Source organism: Gigantopelta aegis, chromosome 1 (assembly GCF_016097555.1).
Source record: "Gigantopelta aegis isolate Gae_Host chromosome 1, Gae_host_genome, whole genome shotgun sequence".
In the NCBI taxonomy this organism is placed as follows: Eukaryota; Metazoa; Mollusca; class Gastropoda; order Neomphalida; family Peltospiridae; genus Gigantopelta; species Gigantopelta aegis.
Window position 1 is genome coordinate 34,450,461 of NC_054699.1, and position 20,069 is coordinate 34,470,529.

The following is a 20,069-nucleotide window of genomic DNA, read 5'->3' on the forward strand; positions in this document are numbered from 1 at the left end:
ACTAGCATCAAGCTAGTTCATTCGCTATGCCTATCAAAAGCCCTGTACGGTAGTGAATTATGGAATAATTTAAATACAAATGAACTATTGGCGTTAGAAACAGCATATAAATTTGTAATAAAGATTATCCGGGGTCTTCCTAAAAGAACACGAACCGATTTTTGTCTTGGACTTCTTGGCAGTATATCCCTTGAAGGACATATAGATAGAAACAAATTATATTATTTAGGACATCTTTTGCGGTGCCCCGTGTGGACTCTGGCTTACAAAATAGCAATCACTCGACTACTAAGTTTTAAAAATCAGTGTGTTCGTTCAAATATTGGCTTTGCAGCGGATATATACACATTTCTTCGTAAATATAATCTACTGCATTACCTCAACAAATTTTTTCTAACATCAGTATTCCCTAGTAAACATATTTGGAATAGAATTGTAAGAAAATATGTTTTAGAATTTAAGGAAACTAACTGGCAGTTACGAATTTCTTTAAACCCCGATACAACACATTTTCTAAAATTCATGCCAATCTCGAAGTGCATAGAGCTTGGTCAGTTGCATGGTCAAATCCATCACTAAAGGAGCAAGCAAATCACTTGGTAAATATATGTACTACATGAAGGCCAAACTCAGTACAAGGTATTTGTACGTTATGTACTAGTAACTATTCTGATCTTTTTACACACGTCATGACTAGTTGTTCATACTTAACAACAACCAGAGATACATTCTGGACAACGCTTCTTGATATTTGTTCTGTTGACCTCAATGTTGAATTACATAACTGCCCCGATGATATTTTTATTACATAACTCCTGTCCTGCAAACCTCCAATAAATATTGATGATGAATCATCTATGTTATATAGTGAAACTGTCATACACTTCATTTATAAAAGAACGCAAATATATTACGTTAACAATATGAAGACCAATATACTGTAGACAGTCCAGATTGTCTGTCCTTGTGCAAGCGTGCAGATCTTTATAGAGGTGTGTGTATGTGTGTGTGTGTGTGTGTATGTGTGTGTGTGTGAGAGAGAGAGAGAGAGAGAGAGAGAGAGAGAGAGAGAGAGAGAGAGAGAGAGAGAGAGAGAGAGAGAGAGAGAGAGAGAGAGAGAGAGAGAGAGGGTGGCGAGTGAATTTATATGAGCGTGATTGCGTGATTCTGATCAACCAACAACCCTTTTAACGTAAATCTCTCACCATGCATGTATATATTACGTATCATGTATTTTGTATTACGTATTATGTATTATCCATTAATCATTGTGCATTGTATTTTATGTATTATATATATATGATAATCTGTACTGTTCGAACTCTCTACAAGAGAAATAAAGAATATATAGGCCCTATCCTTAGTGCATCGATTCAAAATAATATATTCATACTAAACCAACTGCCGATACGCTCTATTAAAATGTGAATGTAATGCTTAGAAATACGAAAATTGACATTGATTAATACTCATCATGTGCGTCCTCAGCCATATTGGATGCGAGTAACTACAGTTACCCGCATGCGGTTATCCCCTGTGACGGTAGCAAATTATGTAAATGAAGGGGAATGTTTTTCTTATTAACCACCGATACTCTTTATCCACAGTCTTTATCATCGACCATCGGTGCTGGCTTTAAGGTCAAGCTGACCGGCCTCGGTGGCGTCGTGGTTAGGCCATCGGTCTATAGGTTGGTAGGTACTGGGTTCGGATCCCAGTCGAGGCATGGGATTTTTAATCCAGATAGCATCCCGACTCCAAACGCTGAGTGAGTGCTCCGCAAGGCTCAGTGGGTAGGTGTAAACCACTTGCATTGACCAGTGATCCATAACTGGTTCAACAAAGGCCATGGTTTGTGCTATCCTGCTTGTGGGAAGCGCAAATAAAAGATCCCTTGCTACCTGTCGTAAAAGAGTAGCCTATGTGGCGACAGCGGGTTTCCTCTAAAAAAATCAGTATCAGAATGACCATATGTTTGACGTCTATTAGCCGATGATAGATAAAAAAAATCAATGTGCTCTAGTGGCGTCGTTAAATAAAACAAACTTTACTCTTTTTTTTAAGGTCAAGCTGAAACCTCTGAAAACATCCGCATTTCGTGTTTTCCATCGTTCCGATTTGTGTTCTGGTTATACTTGCACTTTTGGCGGAAAGGACATTACGCGGCAATGACTGGCAAAGTGAAAACTGTCAAAATCAAATTGTAGCAGCAATCGTCCGAAATCAGATGTTGACACTTTCTAAATGTATGGTTCTTCGTTATTTCTGTAGATTTTATAATATACCAGTTACGGTTGAATTGACATTGATCTTTTAACATTAAATTTAGTAAGTTACATAAAGTAATCAATTTCTGATTCGGATAGAACTTCGGACGCATGATATTAGCACCGTGAGGATCGCGCCAAAATTGAGGCAACCGATTTGTCACTTATTGGTAACGCCACAAACTAAGTCTAGTTTTTTAAAAATCACACCTGAGATTAAATAAGATTTTTTGGTGAATTTATCGATGTATAAATTGTATAAAATCAACAAAATGATTTTTTTTTTTATAGTTTATAATTACAAACAACACAATTTATTTAGTTAAAAATACAATCGACGTCCCAAACTGCGTTAACCTAACGACAAAAACACGAATATGATATTTACGGAAATACTATTCTACATTTTTCAGCTACAATACATGTACTGCATTGATAATAGACGATTTCGGAGTTCTGAACAGCGCAAGCGCGACATTCCTAGAAGTGGCTTGATTATGTTGAAAGTATGTTGCTAATGTGTTTTGAATGGATTGTTCTGTTAAATACTTGTGGGATGTCAAATGAATTTTGTAATAATTATTATAATATTGTTAAACAATAATATATTGTTTAATAGGTAGGCGGACTAATAGAAATTCTAGGAGGCTAGTCAATTTTAGTTAGTTCGGATCCGGCAGGCTAGTGAAATATTTTCTATTTCTGCACCCCTACCCAGTCAAATTGTAATGTGTCCACCAAAGGGGTTTGACCTTATGACCCAAGTACACGTACCTCAGGTGACGAGCACTCTACCGACTGACCTAGATCTCATGCCTCTAGTGTAACATGGTCATCTCATTTCAAATAGAAGTGTGAAGGGTGTTTTCTTGTACCATTTGTACTAATCACCAACATATAGGCATGAGTTCAACCCATACCCCACTTTCAATGTTTAGGATTAGTACTGGAGCCTTTGATATAGAGGGGTAAGGCGAACATTTTCCATCATATATAGGAATTTATCGAGGATTTTTTATCATGATCCCGTGTCTGATGGAATTGGGAAAATTAGACTGTTTAGAGTGAGTAAATCATACCTGTGATATTTTTCAGGCCACTGAATGATGAAGCATACTATTGTTACATTAAATTGTTCTATATATATATATATATATATATATATATATATATATATATATATATATATAGTGGTAGAAGCTTGCCTAAAGTGCGATGGGTCACAGGATTGATCACTGTGTATGGACTCCGGTCAACTCCCACCATCCCAACAAGTACTACATGTACCTCAAGATGTGGCAATAAAAATCTGTGGTATGTACTGCCCTGTCTATAGGAAAGTGCTTAATAAAAGATCCCTTGCTGCTTTATCGATAGGAGTAACCCATGTAACAGCAGAGTTTCTTTTGACAAAGTGTCAGTATAATCATACACGAGGGACATAAACAGGATACAAAATGGTAGCGAGTTTAATAGACTATTTATTACCCATTATCAATCGTAATTTATATCACTCAGCTTGTTTGGTTGATGTTCCTGTAAGGTAGTAGTGCACCAATCGATGACGTCATGCAGTGTTACATCCCACTTGTTCTAGTGGGACATATCACTTTGATATGTGCCAAGATATTTTTAACCATATGGGTAATAAATTACCACATTGGTACAATACATACATGTTCATAACATGTATGTAAATTCACATGCTAAGAGAAGCTAAACATTTATTTTTCCTTGCACTACATATAATCTCTCATAGGAGTGTGGGCAGGATGTAACCTAATGGTAAAGCGCCCGCTCGATGCGCGGTCAGTCTGGGATCGATCCCTGTCGGTGGGTTCATGGAACGATTTCTCGTTCCAGCCAGTGCACCACGACTGGTATATCAACGGCCGTGGTATGTACTACCCTGTCTGTGGGATTGTGCACATAAAAGATCCATTGTTGCTAATCGAAAAGAGTAGCCCATGAAGTGGCGACAGTGGGTTTCCGCTCTCACTATCTGTGTGGTCCTTAACCATATGTCCGACGCCATATAACCATAAATAAAATATGTTGAGTGCGTCGTTAAATAAAACATTTCCTTCCTCAGGGGAGTGGCGGAGATTGAGTGAGCGTGACAGATCCCCTTAAACGGCTATGTCTGCTTTCATGCATGTATTCATTAGCAGCAACTGGTCCCACACTTACATACATGTAGCTCTATACTTTTCTACAGACAGGACAACACATACCATATCCCTTGACACACTGGTTGAAGTACAAAAATGTTCATTATATTTTAAAAAGTAAATATTACATCAAAGAATAATATTTTAGTAAATTGCTATATGGCATTCAGAAATAGACCGGATATTGTGTTAAACAGTGTATTTCAGTAAGCAAACATTCTATCAGGAGAGCAGAGTTTTGGAATTGACTGTAGTGTTAAAAAAGTGAAAAAAAAATTTAAAAAAAAAAAAAAAAAAAAAAAATTGGCCTGATATAATTATACTACTATATGTATTGAGTCTATAAATTAAATGATAAAACTGCATTTCCATTTAAAAAGGCCTTTTACTGAAGGAGATTGTAAGAGTCGGAATGTCACGTCCTGGCTTAGATCATTACCATGGAATGGCCGTTATATTTTGTTCATACATGAGTGACATTAATGAGTGAGAATCCATCCCAGCCTGTCCCCAAAAACTGGAATATCAAAGGCTATCCTTTCTGGAAAAGGGCATTTAAAAGATCACTTGCTGCTAATGGAAAAAAGTAGTGGGTTTCCACAAAAGACTTCAAGTGATAGAATTAACAAAATATTTGACATCCAATAGCCGATGACAAGGAACATTTTGTTTTTAAAATCTTGAAAATTGATTAGCAACTACTGTTTAAAGTTTTAAAACTGTATAGTGACACGATACTGAACAAAATGTTCCCTGGATGTTTAATTAATCAATGTGCTCGTCTGATGTGGTTAAAGAAACAAAAAAAACCCCTACTATAATTAGTGAGAAAATAACCCTATTATTTTTCTTTTTACAGTTCTTTCCATTGTGATCAATTTGTTGAGCAATGAATGCCGCCCACACAGCGTTTCTGGCGACCCAGTCTGCATCTGATCCAATAATTCAGCAGATAGAATGGCTGAACCAGCGCTTCCATCAGTACGTCCCTCCACTGTCGCAGCAGGCACCGCAGCAGCAAGTGGTGCAGTCTCCGTCGGTGCCAGACGATGCCGCTGGGGTGGAGGAGGGGCTTCATGAAACTGTGTGGTGAGGAAATAGTAGTCACAAGTTTGTGATATGTCATGAAACTGTGTGGTGAGAAAATAGTAGTCACTAGTTTGTGATGATGTCATGAAACTGTGGTGAGAAAATAGTAGTCACTAGTTTGTGATGATGTCATGAAACTGGTGAGAAAATAGTAGTCACAAGTTTGTGATAATGTCATGAAACTGGTGAGAAAATAGTAATCACAAGTTTGTGATTATGTCATGAAACTGGTGAGAAAATAGTATTGTGATAATGTCATGAAACTGGTGAGAAAATAGTAGTCACAAGTTTGAGAAAATAGTAGTCACTAGTTTGTGATGATGTCATGAAACTGGTGAGAAAATAGTAGTCACAAGTTTGTAATAATGTCATGAAACTGGTGAGAAAATAGTAATCACAAGTTTGTGATTATGTCATGAAACTGGTGAGAAAATAGTATTGTGATAATGTCATGAAACTGGTGAGAAAATAGTAGTCACAAGTTTGTGATAATGTCTTGGAACTAAATGGTGAGAATATATAGGAGTCAAAGTTTGTGATAATGTTATGAAACTGAATGGTGAAAAAATAGTCACAAGTTTGTAATAATATGAAACTGAATGGTGAGAAAATAGTCACAAGTTTGTGATAATGTCATGAAACTGTTGTGAGAAAATAGTAGTGACAAGTTTGGGATAATGTCAAGAAACTGGTGAAAAAATAGTCACAAGTTTGTGATAATGTCATGAAAGTGTATGTTGAGAAAATAGTAGTCACAAGTTTGTGATAATGTCATGAAACTGTGTTGTGAGAAAATAGTAGTCACAAGTTTGGGATAATGTCAAGAAACTGGTGAGAAAATAATCACAAGTTTGGGATAATGTCATGAAACTGAATGGTGAGAAAATAGTCACAAGTTTGTAATAATATCATGAAACTGAATGGTGAGAAAATAGTAGTCACAAGTTTGATGATGTCATGAAACTGTTGTGAGAAAATAGTAGTCACAAGTTTGGGATAATATCAAGAAACTGGTGAAAAAATAGTCACAAGTTTGTGATAATGTCATGAAAGTGTATGGTGAGAAAATAGTAGTCACAAGTTTGTGATAATGTCATGAAACTGATGGTGAAAAAATAGTCACAAGTTTGTAATAATATCATGAAACAGAATGGTGAGAAAATAGTAGTCACAACTTTCTGATAATCAGTGTTCTTGCTGGGTGAAAATTAAAGGAGGGTGGCCACTCGACACCACACCCTTAAACCCCCCCCCCCCCAAACCCCAATAAACGAAAAGCAAAAAAGGGGGGTGGGGTAGGGGGAAGTAGTTTGGTTACCATATTGTTGTGTGTTGGTAGATTTTGTGAAAAGACTTACTCCTTATTTTGCCTACAAAAAAGTGCAAAAAGGTTTATAAATATGAAATACAAGCAGACTTGTCTTTTAATTGAACCGAAGATGAGATCGGTCTGACATTCACAAGCAGTTCCGGTTTTGTTTCCTTTGATGTCCAGTGTGCAGACTGATCCTTGTTTTTTGTGTGGAAAAAAGTGTGCATTTGAAGATAGCGGAGATAGGTGCTGGAAAATAAAGAGGGGCGCTAAAAAATAAAAGAGGGCGGCAAAATGGAATAGCGAGGCGGGGCGCCCCGCTTAAATGGAGCAGCGAGAACACTGATAATGTCATGAAACTGAATGGTGAAAAAATAGTCACAAGTTTGTAATAATATCATGAAACTGAATGGTAAGAAAATGGTAGTCTTTTGGGATTTAACAACGGCAGCGACAGCAATTGGTGTAGTTGAGATATAAATTGCAGTTGGTTGGAAGCATCACTAACAGCACTTTTGTGCTGCTGGATACAAATTACTGCCATCGATATAGCTTCTCCACAGCAGCAAAATGAATATAACTGGTGTACATATCTGCCAGTATTTAACATTTGTACATTTGAAATATGTCTACATGCAACAAAATCTTTCAGTCATATTTATTTGCTGCAAAAGTCACCTTGGTGAGAAAGTCGCAGACACAAGTTTGTGATGTCAAGAAATTATGGTTAGATAATGTCACAAACTTGTGACTACGGTTTAGTAACGTGATGATTTTATATTTCATGAACAGATGTTTTCTAACCAATGTGAAATTAAATTCTTTTATGAAGAGATTTGTTTTAATTAATGATTGCATATTTTGTGAATATTTTCCATCTGCATGTACCTGTAGTAAATAAGAGAGTTGTTCTGTGTTTCAGTGAGGAGGTGTTTTCAAGCTATCCATTCCGAGAAGTTGTTCCTGGTTGTCGCGCACATCCTGGTGATATTGTCGAGGCTGGACCTCTCGCGGTCAGTTGTCAGTCTTATTGATGTCTCTCGCGGTCAATTGTCAGTCTTATTGATGTCTCTCGCGGTCAGTTGTCAGTCTTATTGATGTCTCATAGGGCAGGACGTAGCCCAGTCGTAAAGCGCTCGACTGATGCATGGTCGGTCTGGGATCGATCCCCATCTGTGGACCCATTGGGCTATTTTTCATTCCAGCCAGTGCACCACGACTGTTATATCAAAGGCCGTTATATTATGCTATTCTATCTGTGTGGTAGTGCATATAAAAGATCCTGTGTTACTAATGGAAAATTGTAGCAGGTTTCCTCTCTGAAACTACTGTATATCGCTGTGTATTAGCTGACTCTGTGGATAAGCCAACCCCTTAGTTTTCCCCTCAATATCTGTTACAAAATGGTTATTATGATGTATAAGCCGACTCAACTTTTACGTAGTTGAAACTGGCAAAAATATATCCGATCGAGATAATGTTGGTCTCGTGCAACAGTCGGTCGTTTTCGTGAACCGATCAAAGTACAATGTACAAAAACTATTTTAATAAACATTTTAATATAGCTAAAAAAGAATGAAGGTTTATAAAAAAATCACCTAATGTGGGATAACTTTGTTCTGTTCTTTTATTTTGCGATTTAATGATCACGTGGAAATTTCTAACTGATAAATGTAGTTTTACTTTCATACTGCTGTGTAAATATTATTTAACACCCACGATAGATAATTGCAATGATGAACACTACATGTATCTCTTCCGTTCTTTTATATATGTGGTTATATCTTTAATAAAATGTAGTTTCTAATAATTTATTAGGATCAACAATAACAGTAAGTAAAAATCATCAATTCTGACCAATTAAATCTGCACTTGGGGACAAAATATTGGCGGTCATGAAAAGACTTGATGACCGTTCTGATCACGTGACACATTTTGCGCCAAATACTGGTACTACTTGTCCGTGGCTTTTGCCGGAAATTGTTGACACAATAAAAATAAATTTAATTTAATTTCTCAAATAAAATACAACTTTTATTGTGCATATCAAACAATCAAATGGACACTGGTATGGGACTTAACCTTTAGCCTACTGGATTCATTTTAAACAAAAACTACGATGAGTGGGTACAAGTTTATAATTTTTATTCCCATACATGTATATTCACTTAAATGTTTTATAAATACCTAAAATAAAGTTCATATTTGAATCGGTAAGTGTTATTTTCGTGTATGTTTCTAATTTTTATGTTATTTTAGATCAGTTATTGTTGATTAAAATTAGGCAAAAAATAAAAAGAGTCACGTTTACTTAATAGCATTTGTGGCCAGCTGCCAGTATTTATGTCCATTATTCCCTATAACAGTGGCTTCCTGACCAGTATTTTCGTTGTTGGTAAAACAATCAAATTTATTATCAAATTAGCTATCACAATCGGCTATCGATTCCTGAAAATGACCGTGACATGCTGCCACTGTTGTCAAGCGAAATACTTTATGAAAACCAATTTTTGAACTCAAAATTTCAAACTCTTTTACAGTGAAAAATATAATTTTAAAGACACAGGAAGCTAAGTTTCCTGTTAATAAATCGTTTCCGATGAGTATCATGTGCAAAATGGCGGGAAATATGAATTGGGGAATGCACTGTATACAGTGTACAGTATGTCGACTGGCGTGACGTCAGGCGAGATAGCTCACCAGCACTAGTCAGAAGGTTAATAGAGGCTGTTAAATATACTGGTATAATGCAGCACCATGGTTTTGAAGCCTAAATTGACCGAAAAGGTTTTGTTGGTATCGTATTTCCGTACACACCAATATTTTGTTGTAATTTCTTAGACATTTTTTGTTGACTCCGTGTATTGGCTGACCCCTCTTCTCTTGGTGATATTTAGAGGCTTAAAAAGTCTGCTAATACACAGCGATATATGGTATACATCAAATTGACTAGATGTTTGACATCCAATTACTTTGTTCTAGTGGTATCATTAAATAAAATAAACTTTCATTTTATTAATGTCTTGGTAACTGGTTCACAAAATCCAATGTGCCTCCTGTGAACCACAAAATGAAAGCCTTAAAATATGGCCCAATTTTGACAATCCTCCGAGAAGCCTGGAATTTTATTCTCACCATAATAACAACACCACCTTTATCATCACCAGTTGTTTGCCATTTTTATACTGTAGTACGCAACACCAACATTGGCATATAAAGATATTGCCAGTCTTTTTTTAAATAATAATAAATTTATACATGACAAAGTACTATAAATGACCATAACTGTTTGAACATGAAATAAAAATTGCATATTAAAAGGAAATAATATCAAAAAATTAAAATCTGTAAAAAATCTTTTTATTTCATTTCCGTTACTGAATTTGGCAATTTTATCTTTTTCTGTGATTGCAGAAAATCATAGTACATATAGCTGGAGACTAAACACCTCACAATTCCTTGTTCAACTTTCCTGTGATAGCAGAAAATCATAGTACATATAGCTGGAGACTAAACACCTCACAATTCCTTGTTCAACTTTCCTGTGATTGCAGAAAATCATAGTACATATAGCTGGAGACTAAACACCTCACAATTCCTTGTTCAACTTTCCTGTGATTGCAGAAAATCATAGTACATCTAGCTGGAGACTAAACACCTCACAATTCCTTGTTCAACTTTCCTGTGATTGCAGAAAATCATAGTACATATAGCTGGAGACTAAACACCTCACAATTCCTTGTTCAACTTTCCTGTGATTGCAGAAAATCATAGTACATATAGCTGGAGACTAAACACCTCACAATTCCTTGTTCAACTTTCCTGTGATTGCAGAAAATCATAGTACATATAGCTGGAGACTAAACACCTCACAATTCCTTGTTCAACTTTCCTGTGATTGCAGAAAATCATAGTACATATAGCTGGAGACTAAACACCTCACAATTCCTTGTTCAACTTTCCTTTCCTTGGTTTTGTTTCAGGCACTGTCTCTACCAGCCGAGTTCTACCCAATCACAGACAGCATTCCCAGAGATGTGGTTGTCAGTGGCAACCTCAGCAGTCTTCAGTTGGAGGGCATTATTCACGCAGTAAGTGTTCACACCAGACTTGTGATACCATTGAAAATATATCTATTAGTTATGAACACACAAAAACAGATGCTCCTAAGTTATCTAAGTTTTCCAGATTTATCCAGAATTCTGGAAATTTAATTGTCAGTACACTATTTTTGTTTTTCTAAAATATTCCATTTTATCATATATTAGCTAGCATATCCAGTGTATTCAAGGTACATGTACAGTATGTGATATTTTTCAGATCACATACTTTCAGAATTTGATAACTTTCCAAATTAGATGTAAATCAATCGAGGTCACAGCAATATGTTTATTGACATTTAAACAAACTTACTATGCTGACACTGCATAATTGATGTATATATTTATAGTCATCAAACAAAAACATTTCAATAGCAACTTTATACTGAAAGCTGTCCAGCATTCTGAAAAAATAAATAAATTAAGCACTAGTTTATCTTTATGTAAGGACATCCAAAATGATGTCATTATAAAGAGATTATTACCCTTGTGTGTTTCGGTATCGTCAATATCATATATTAGGAATAAGAGTAATGAATTGCCAGAGGCTCGCATAATACAATTTTTATTCCTAATATATATAACATTGACAATACCGAAAAACACTCTGGTAATTTAAATCAACTCTCATAGACAACAATAGTAACATGTGGCTATCAACTCCTACCTACAGCGTATCAATCGACATAAACACCATGGATTTAAATACTACTACCCCTCACCCTTATAGTGAATTGGAAAAAATTGGGTGTCAAGCTGCTCATTTCAGATACAACGGGTAGTGTCTATAACTACCCTAGTTCCACACAAAATTTGAGTACTTTTTTTTACAGGTACCCCATACATGTTCCAAGCACATGGCTACCGTACTTGACACAGTGGTACTAGATGAAACAAAATTGCATACACGTTTTGCCCAGATGAACCTTTTTTTTTTTTACAACCAACACGCTCACATTTATCACCAATCACAGGACTTGTTGTGTTAACTTCTCTATCAAAAGTTGGGTGCACCTCGAACTTTGACCCAGCCGGAAGTTATTTGGTTTAATACTACCAACAGCAGGCCATATTTTACTTCCTATTTTGAACCCGGAATAAACATTTCATTGCAAGGCGATAAGTTTGCTGCTCTCCTAAAACTTTCCAGACCAGTGTGAAGGGGAGATTTTCCAGGCAAAGTTAGAATTCATTTTTCATTTCATTTCAACTTATTTTCGCATTTATATCCAATTACGGTTCAAGCATGCTGCCCTGGGCTGTCTGTCCAGAACAGTGGGTTAGTTGTTGGTTAGTGGTCAGTGAGAAAGAAGAGGGTGTAGTGACCTTACACCTACCCATTGAACCCGTAAGAACTCGCTCTGGGTTGGAGCTGGTACCGGGCTGCGAACTCTGTACCTACCAACCTGTAGTCTGATGACTTAACCATAACACCACCGAGGCTGGTAAAGTCAGAATAGCATGGTTCTAGCTAATAATAGAGTGTGGTTTTGAGGGTTGTGTGAATATATTGTGATTTTTAATAGCGACTAATAACTTTTCTGGGCTACTTGTCATCCAGGCCAGTGGAAATATTTATTTGTTTCTACACTGGCTAATACCAGTATCGTTACCAAATGTCATTAAACTGCTTTGATTGGATGTTTATTTTTAGTGTCAGCGACATCAGGTGATTTTAGCCAATGGGCAGAGAGCTGGATTCTTCATAGGAGATGGCGCTGGTGTTGGCAAAGGGAGACAAGTGTGTATTTTAATTTTTAAATATGAAAAGATTTGAAATTTGGACATTTAAGTCTTACATTAAATAATTTTTGAATGTTTGTAGGAATAAATATTTTCCTTGAATTGTTTTGCAAATTCTTTCCTGTTTACGGGGCTTGAAGAAGTTTAAGAATTTGTGAAGCAGTCCACGGAAGGCAATTTTGAACCTCCCAAGGTTATGGGGGGGGGGCAAAGCTTGATGCGTGGTTGGTTTGTGATCGGTCCCTGTCGGTGGGCCCACTGGGCTATTTCTCTGTCCAGCCAGTGCACCATGACTGGTACATAAAAGGCCGTGGTATGTGCTATCCTGTCTGAGATGATGCATATAAAAGATCCCTTGCTGCTTATTGAAAAAAGTAGCCCCAGCGGGTTGCCTCCCTCACTATCTGTGTGGTCCTTAACCATATGTCCGAATCCATATACATGTAAATAAAATGTGTTGATGTGTTGTTAAATAAAACATTTCTTTCTTCCAAGGTTATATTGCTATATGAAGTATTTGAAATGTACAAAATTTTGCCGTTATTGAAGAGCTTTACTGGCAGGAGTATTTTTGATACAGCATAAAAGTGCCGTCATTGATTCTCCTTGTGTAATAAAAGCTGTGGTATGTGCTATCCTGTCTGGGATGTTGCATATAAAAGATTCCTTGCTGCTGATCAAAAGGTGTAGCCCATGGAGTGGCGAAAGTGAGTTTTGTCTATAATTTTTTTTATGGTTGTCGAGTGTATTGTTAAATAAAACCTTTCTTTGTTTTTCTCTCTGTGTGTAGATTGCTGGCATCATTCTGGATAACTTTGCTCGAGGTCGCACGAAACACGTCTGGTTTACTATCTCCTCTGACCTGATAGTCGACTCACGCAGGTAAATACGTTCTCCTGCTATCTGGAGCAGTAATTAATCAGAAGTTATGTCAGTAAAGAAAACAAAGTTTTCAGTTATCTGTCTAATGTCACTCTAGGGCGGAGCCCAGTGGGAATATGCTCGCTTGATGCGCAGTCGATTAGGATCGATCCCCGATGGTGGGTCTATTGGGCTATTTCTTGCTCTAGCCAGTGCACCACGACTGATATATCAAAGGCTGTGGTATGTGCTATCCTGTCTGTTTGGATGGTGCATATAAAAGATCCCTTGCTACTAATGGAAAAAATGTAGCAGGTTTCATCTCTGTGACTGTCAAAATGACCATATGTTTGACATCCAATAGCCGATGATTAATAAATCAATATGCTCTAGTGGTGTCGTTAAACAAAACAAACTTTCTTTCTGTATGACGGGATGTAGCCCAGTGGTAAAGCGCTCATGTGAAGAGTCAATCCCTGTCGGCAGGCAGGCCACCTCCAGCCACTGCTTCTCAACTGGAGTAATAAAGGCCTTGATTTGTTCTTTGGTGCATATAAATGATCCCTTTCTGCTAATAAAAAGAACTGGCCTGAATGTTGTCGTGGTTAAGCCATTGGACATAAGGCTGGTAGGTACTGGGTTCGAAACCCGGTACTGCCTCCCACCCAGAGCGAGTTTTAACAACTCAATTGGTAGGTGTAAGACCACTACACCCTCTTCTCTCACTAACTACTAACAACTAATAACTAACCCACTGTTCTCGACAGACAGCCCAGATAGCTGAGGTGTGTGCCCATGACAGCGTGCTTGAACTGTAATTGGATATAAGTAGGAAAATAAGTTGAAATCAATTAAAAAGTGTGGCTCCAGGTTTCCTATTACTTATGCCGTATAATTGTAAATTAAAAAGTGTGGCTCCAGGTTTCCTATTACCTATGCCATATAACTGTAAATTAAAAAGTGTGGCTCCAGGTTTCCTATTACCTATGCCATATAATTGTAAAGTAAAAAGTGTGGCTCCAGGTTTCCTATTACCTATGCCATATAATTGTAAATTAAAAAGTGTGGCTCCAGGTTTCCTATTACCTATGCCATATAATTGTAAATTAAAAAGTGTGGCTCCAGGTTTCCTATTACCTATGCCATATAATTGTAAATTAAAAGGTATTGAATGCGTGACTCTTTCTTTCTTTCATTCTGTCACTATAAAATGACTTCACGAGACTGGTGTATTCTATATTCTAGTTTTCATCAGGATGTTACTATGACATTTTTTTTAATGGACAGTTGAAGAGTCTTTTTATAAAATTTAATCCTGATTAAAAAACCCCCCAAAACTTGAATATATATTTATGAATTAGTGTTTAGAAATGCTTTTTGAATGTGACAGAATGTAGCTAGCATCTTACAAAGAAGGACATCATGCATCATGTATGACGTCATACGGCAAAAGCCTTGCTAGGTTGACAATACTTGATTTGCGTCCACAAAAACAGAATAAATAATGATTTTCCGAATATCCCTGTAGGATTGCAGGATAAAAGAAATAACTGGTTACTGTCTTAAGATATCGGCTTTATCCTGCTCAATCCAAATAGTGAATGCAGCTCAGCAGAGCCTCGCTGCATTCTTCATTCTAACCTTCGCAGGATAAAGCTGATATCTTAAGACAGTAACCAGTTATTCCCTATATATAAGGGGATTTAATTCATTTGGGGATAACCACCATTCATGTAACCTTGCTCACTGTACAAGACAAACCATTTATGAAGTTATCTCCATTTTTAATGTGTTTTTTTACCAATTTTGGACTGGTAAAAACTACTCTTTATTTTTTGGAAAAGTAAACCATTCTTTCAGCAGATTTGTTTTGTATGTTTTCACATGATTTAACTTGTGTTTTTCATGTTTAGGGACCTCACGGATATTGGTTGCTATGTGAAGGTTATCGACGGCTGTCATGAGCTAGATCGGGAAACCAGGTAAAATTTCGTCTTTGGGCTATTTTTTGTTTGAGCCAGAGCGCCACGACTGGTATATCAAAGGCAGTGATATGTGTCATCCTGTCTGTGGGATGGTACAAATAAAAATCCCTTGCTACTAATGGGAAAATGTAGCAGGTTTCCTCTCTAAGACTATATGTTAAAATTACCAAATGGTTAACATCTAACAGCTGATTATTAATAAATCGGTGACCTCTTGTGGTGTCGTCGAACAAAACAAATTTTTAACTGATCAGAATTGGGGACGAAATCGCGTCACATGATTAGGCTGTAAGACTAAACAACATTGTCAGATCATTTAGGTTTTTTTTTTTTTTTACCTGTCCCATGCAGTGCCCCGAGACTGGTATATCAAAGGTCGTGGTATGTGCTTTGCCGTCTGTCAAACAGTACATATAAAATATCCCTTGCTACTAATTTAGGAAAACTAGCAGGTTTTCTCTGAAGAATGTCAGAATTATCAAACGTTTTGACATCTAATGGCCGATGATTATGGTGCTGTAGTGTTGTCGTTAAATAAAATAATCATATGAAAGATGGATTACGTCCCTTCCTTACTCTGTTTTATCTGCTTTATAACAACAGCGCGAATTGTTTCTAATGGGTTCGAACAGAACTTTAAAATTATGATGGTCAACAGAGATATATCACTGACTGGAATGGGAAATATACCAGTGGACCCACCTAGTGTGATTGTTCCTAGACCGACCTCGCATCAAGTAATAGAGGATATTTCATGTTTGCAATCGTATCTCACGAGTCTCACTTGCGCGACGAGTGTGATACGATTGCAAACATTACTCATATTTGACAAAAAACATGAACTTTTCTATTTATTATATAATTTTTGGCAATTTACCTTTATTTTTAAAATGCCAGCAGCAAAATAGTTCCGGCTTTCTTACAGTGAAGATAACACTTTCTACAGTGACGATATCACTTTCTACAGTGAAGATAACACTTTCTACAGTGACGATAACACTTTCTACAGTGACGATAACTTTCTACAGTGAAGATAACACTTTCTACAGTGAAGATAACACTTTCTACAGTGACGATAACACTTTCTACAGTGACGATAACACATTTTAGACTGAAATAGTGAAATTTTCACTCTAAAATGTGTTATCGTCACTAAGTGACTGATAACACTTTTATTTCACTGATGTTTTAAGATATTTCACTAAATGTTATATAATAAAATGCTTTACCACTGGACTATGTCTCACCTTGCAGTGATAAGCACCCCTCATATTGAATTTATGGGCGTGCCTTGAGGTCATGCCTGTGAAAAAACGAAAATCTGAAGAAATTCCGTAATTTGTTGTTAATTACATGAAGCAGCTTAGATCTACTGCGGTGCATGTAATAAGTGGAGGAATTTATAGCATAATATTAATAATTACTTTTGTTATCGACATGGTTCAACATGTCACACAGTTAATAAAAATCATATGAAGCATATGTGTAATAACAAGTGTAATGACGTATTTCTATAGACATTACCTGTCCTCAAACAAGTGCACCTCCCCCCCACGCAAGTGGTCTGGTCCGAACATCCCAACAGCCAATGGGATGGCCTAAATTCTTCTACTGTATACTGCTCTCTAGTTCCGGTCACATGACTGTAACTTCCTTCTTTTTCTCTTCGCGAAAGGGTCTGGACGTCTTTTGTTTGGCTCTGTTTGGAGTCAACTTTTTTTTATAAGACCTTTGGTTTTGTATTCGTGTTTGGGTGAAATGTTTTTCACCTTAAATTTCGTTAGCTTCATTAGCTTTCGTATGTTTCTTTTCGCGTATTCGCTTGACTTTCAAGCGTTATTACATGGAATGTTGTTATATTGCCGGTTGTCGTGTCGGACGCCATTTGCAAAATGGCGTCTGTATTGACTGGCTTTGTGTTGGGTGGAATGTTTTTTATTTCACCTTATTCGTTAGCTTTCGTTAGCTTTCGTATGTTTCGCGTATTTCGCTTGACGTGACAAGTGTTAATTACATGAAATGTTATTATATTGCCGGTTGTTGTGTCGGACGCCATTTGCAAAATGGCGTCTTTGTTGACCGGTTTTGTGTTTGTGTCATGATTTCTTTTCTTTCTCTTTCACAGATTGAAAACTTATTATCATGTCAGATGTTAATGTTCAGCGACAGGTACGAGCGTGCCTACGCTGTAAGAAGTTCACTGCAGGCGGCGACCCTCATGAATTATGTCCGGGTTGCCGTGTTCCTTGTAGCCTCTCTTCGAGATGCGACCTGTGTTCGGGCCTGTCTACTGTTGAGTTCGCGGCCTACTTGAAGGTGCTGTCGGCGAGAGCCAAGAAAGTGGAATCTTCGCCGTCAATTGCGGACTCCATAGCAGATGTATTACGTTCGATGCTACCTACTATGCTGAAAGAGACTATGGCGTCAATGGCGGCCTTACCACAACCGGCGGGTTTGGGGCCAGGTCCGGTTCAAGTCCCCTCTTCGGGGGGTGCGGCTCCAGGATGCAAGACTTCAGATGACAGGCCTGCAGTTCCTACGCAGCCCTCTGACAAGCCGACTCAATCAGTTAGGCGTTCCACGGCCTCCAAGGATCACCGATCTTCAAAGTCATCTTCGGCGCAGCGGAGCCGGGCTCGTAGCCGTTCCCCACGACCTGCACGTCTCCCTACGGGTTCCGTGGATCGGCAGCGCAGACCTTCTATTGACGCTTCAGAGGGTTCTCGACGGGACCGTCCACGGTCCGGTTCACCAGTGAATTCTGTTTCGGCCGATCGATTAGCCTGTGCTCGAGTGCTTCGAGACTTTGGAGATGCAGCGCCTACAGCGGTTTCCGTCATTGATGAGACTGAATCTTCTGACCATATGAATATGAGGGATTGCTTGGCGGCAGTCTATGACATGTTGCCGTCCTTGCCACATCCACCAACGCCGTCCAAGAAGGGACCGACACCGATGATAGCGACTGATGTCCCTCCGGAAGATGTGGTGATCCGTTCCTTGGCTGCCGGTACACTCGTATCCGAGGTGGCGACGGATTTAGACCGCACTTTTAAAGACACAGCGTCTTTCGTCGCCTTCCCGACTTGGGGTCACCGTATGTATCCGGTGTTTGACATGACCTTTACAGATGTAGCTCCGTCCTTGGATGAAGATGTTCACCGTCTTGGGAAGTCGTCAACCGTGGATTTGACGGACAAACAAGTACAAGCCATGGATACTGCCCAGAGACGTTGCTTGTTTGTATTATCTTACTTGGACGTTTTCCTTGCGGCGATGGCCACCCAGGCAAAAGATGCACGGTGCTACGCGCTGTTTCAGCAATCGGCGCAGATGCTAGCTTTTCTGACGTCTTCGGTGACTTCGATGTCCTCGATGTTAATGCAATATCGTCGCCAGGCTTATTTAAAGAAATCCACTTTGGATTTCCAGCATAAGAAGGAGCTGTTAGCTCAACCGTGGTCCGCAACGAAGCTGTTTGCAGGCAAAATTTCTGAGGTGGTGAAGGCCAATGATAAGGACCAACAGTCGACAGCAACTGTCAAAGCGTTGCAACTTATTTCGACATTGGAATCTACAAAGCGGAAGTCTACATTCACACCACAACCACCATCTAAACGCTGGAGAGGTTCCTTTCGAGGTCAACCTTCTCGAAGGTTTCCGGTCAGACGACCATCCGGTCCGCCAGCTCGGACCCAGGGGAAGCCTGGTAGACGTTGACGCCAGCCAACAGATCGTGGACTGCTCAGATTGCTTCAACCTACGCCCGCCCCTGATTTTGAACCAGAACAACGATTCGGTTTTGACGCTTCCGGTGTGTACCACACCGGTCGGAAGATCCATGGTCGGAAGTCGACTTCGCCGTTATTGGCGAAACTGGCAGACACTTTGCCAAGATCCGTTTGTCACGTCGATCTTGAAGACAGGGTATCGTCTGCAATTGTCTGCCATCCCTCCATTGACCACTTCACCTCGAGAACCGCGGCATTCCGTTGCGCAAGTCAAGGTTCTACAGGAGTCCGTCAACAAGCTGGTGGAGAAGGGAGCCGTTCGCAGCATTTCGGAAGTACACTTAACACCCGGATTTTACTCGGACATCTTTCTCGTACCAAAGAAAGATTCTCCAGAGCTGCGAATGATTCACAACTTGGCGGTCTTCAACGACCACTATCTGTCTCCTCCTCCGACCTTCAAGATGTTAACGTTGCGAGATATCATAGCCGTGATCAGACCGGGGGATTGGCTTGCCTCGCTAGATCTCAAGGACGCCTACCTGCACGTTCCGATGCATGCCGATTTCCATCACTACCTACGGTTTGTGCTACAGGGTCGGCATTACGAATGGACAGTCCTGCCCTTTGGGATATCCATAGCGCCATGGCTGTTCACCAGAATCACGACTCCGATGTCACGCTTCCTGCATCGCAGAGGTATATCCTTTTACCCATACCTCGACGATTGCCTGATGAGGTGTCACAGCAAGACAGGGCTGACTGCACATGTTGCCTTCATCATGGACTTTCTCAAGCAGCTGGGTTGGA

At 38.7% G+C, this 20,069-nt stretch overlaps 1 protein-coding gene across 2 annotated transcripts in view; it reads left to right on the top strand.

Moving 5' to 3' along the window:
- The first annotated feature begins 2,144 nt into the window (after nt 1–2,144).
- Nucleotides 2,145–20,069, top strand: part of LOC121374132 (protein FORGETTER 1-like) — a 93,449-nt gene continuing 75,524 nt past the window's right edge. Inside the window, exons 1-8 of one of the 2 annotated variants that reach the window (XM_041501084.1) lie at nt 2,145–2,246; nt 2,681–2,773; nt 5,298–5,527; nt 7,762–7,852; nt 10,823–10,930; nt 12,594–12,680; nt 13,473–13,564; nt 15,457–15,525. In XM_041501084.1, the coding sequence (XP_041357018.1) occupies nt 5,328–5,527; nt 7,762–7,852; nt 10,823–10,930; nt 12,594–12,680; nt 13,473–13,564; nt 15,457–15,525 (647 nt within the window). In that variant the 5' untranslated portion in view covers nt 2,145–2,246; nt 2,681–2,773; nt 5,298–5,327. The remainder of the gene's footprint in view (nt 2,247–2,680; nt 2,774–5,297; nt 5,528–7,761; nt 7,853–10,822; nt 10,931–12,593; nt 12,681–13,472; nt 13,565–15,456; nt 15,526–20,069) is intronic. The other variant, XM_041501092.1, reaches the window with a different exon arrangement.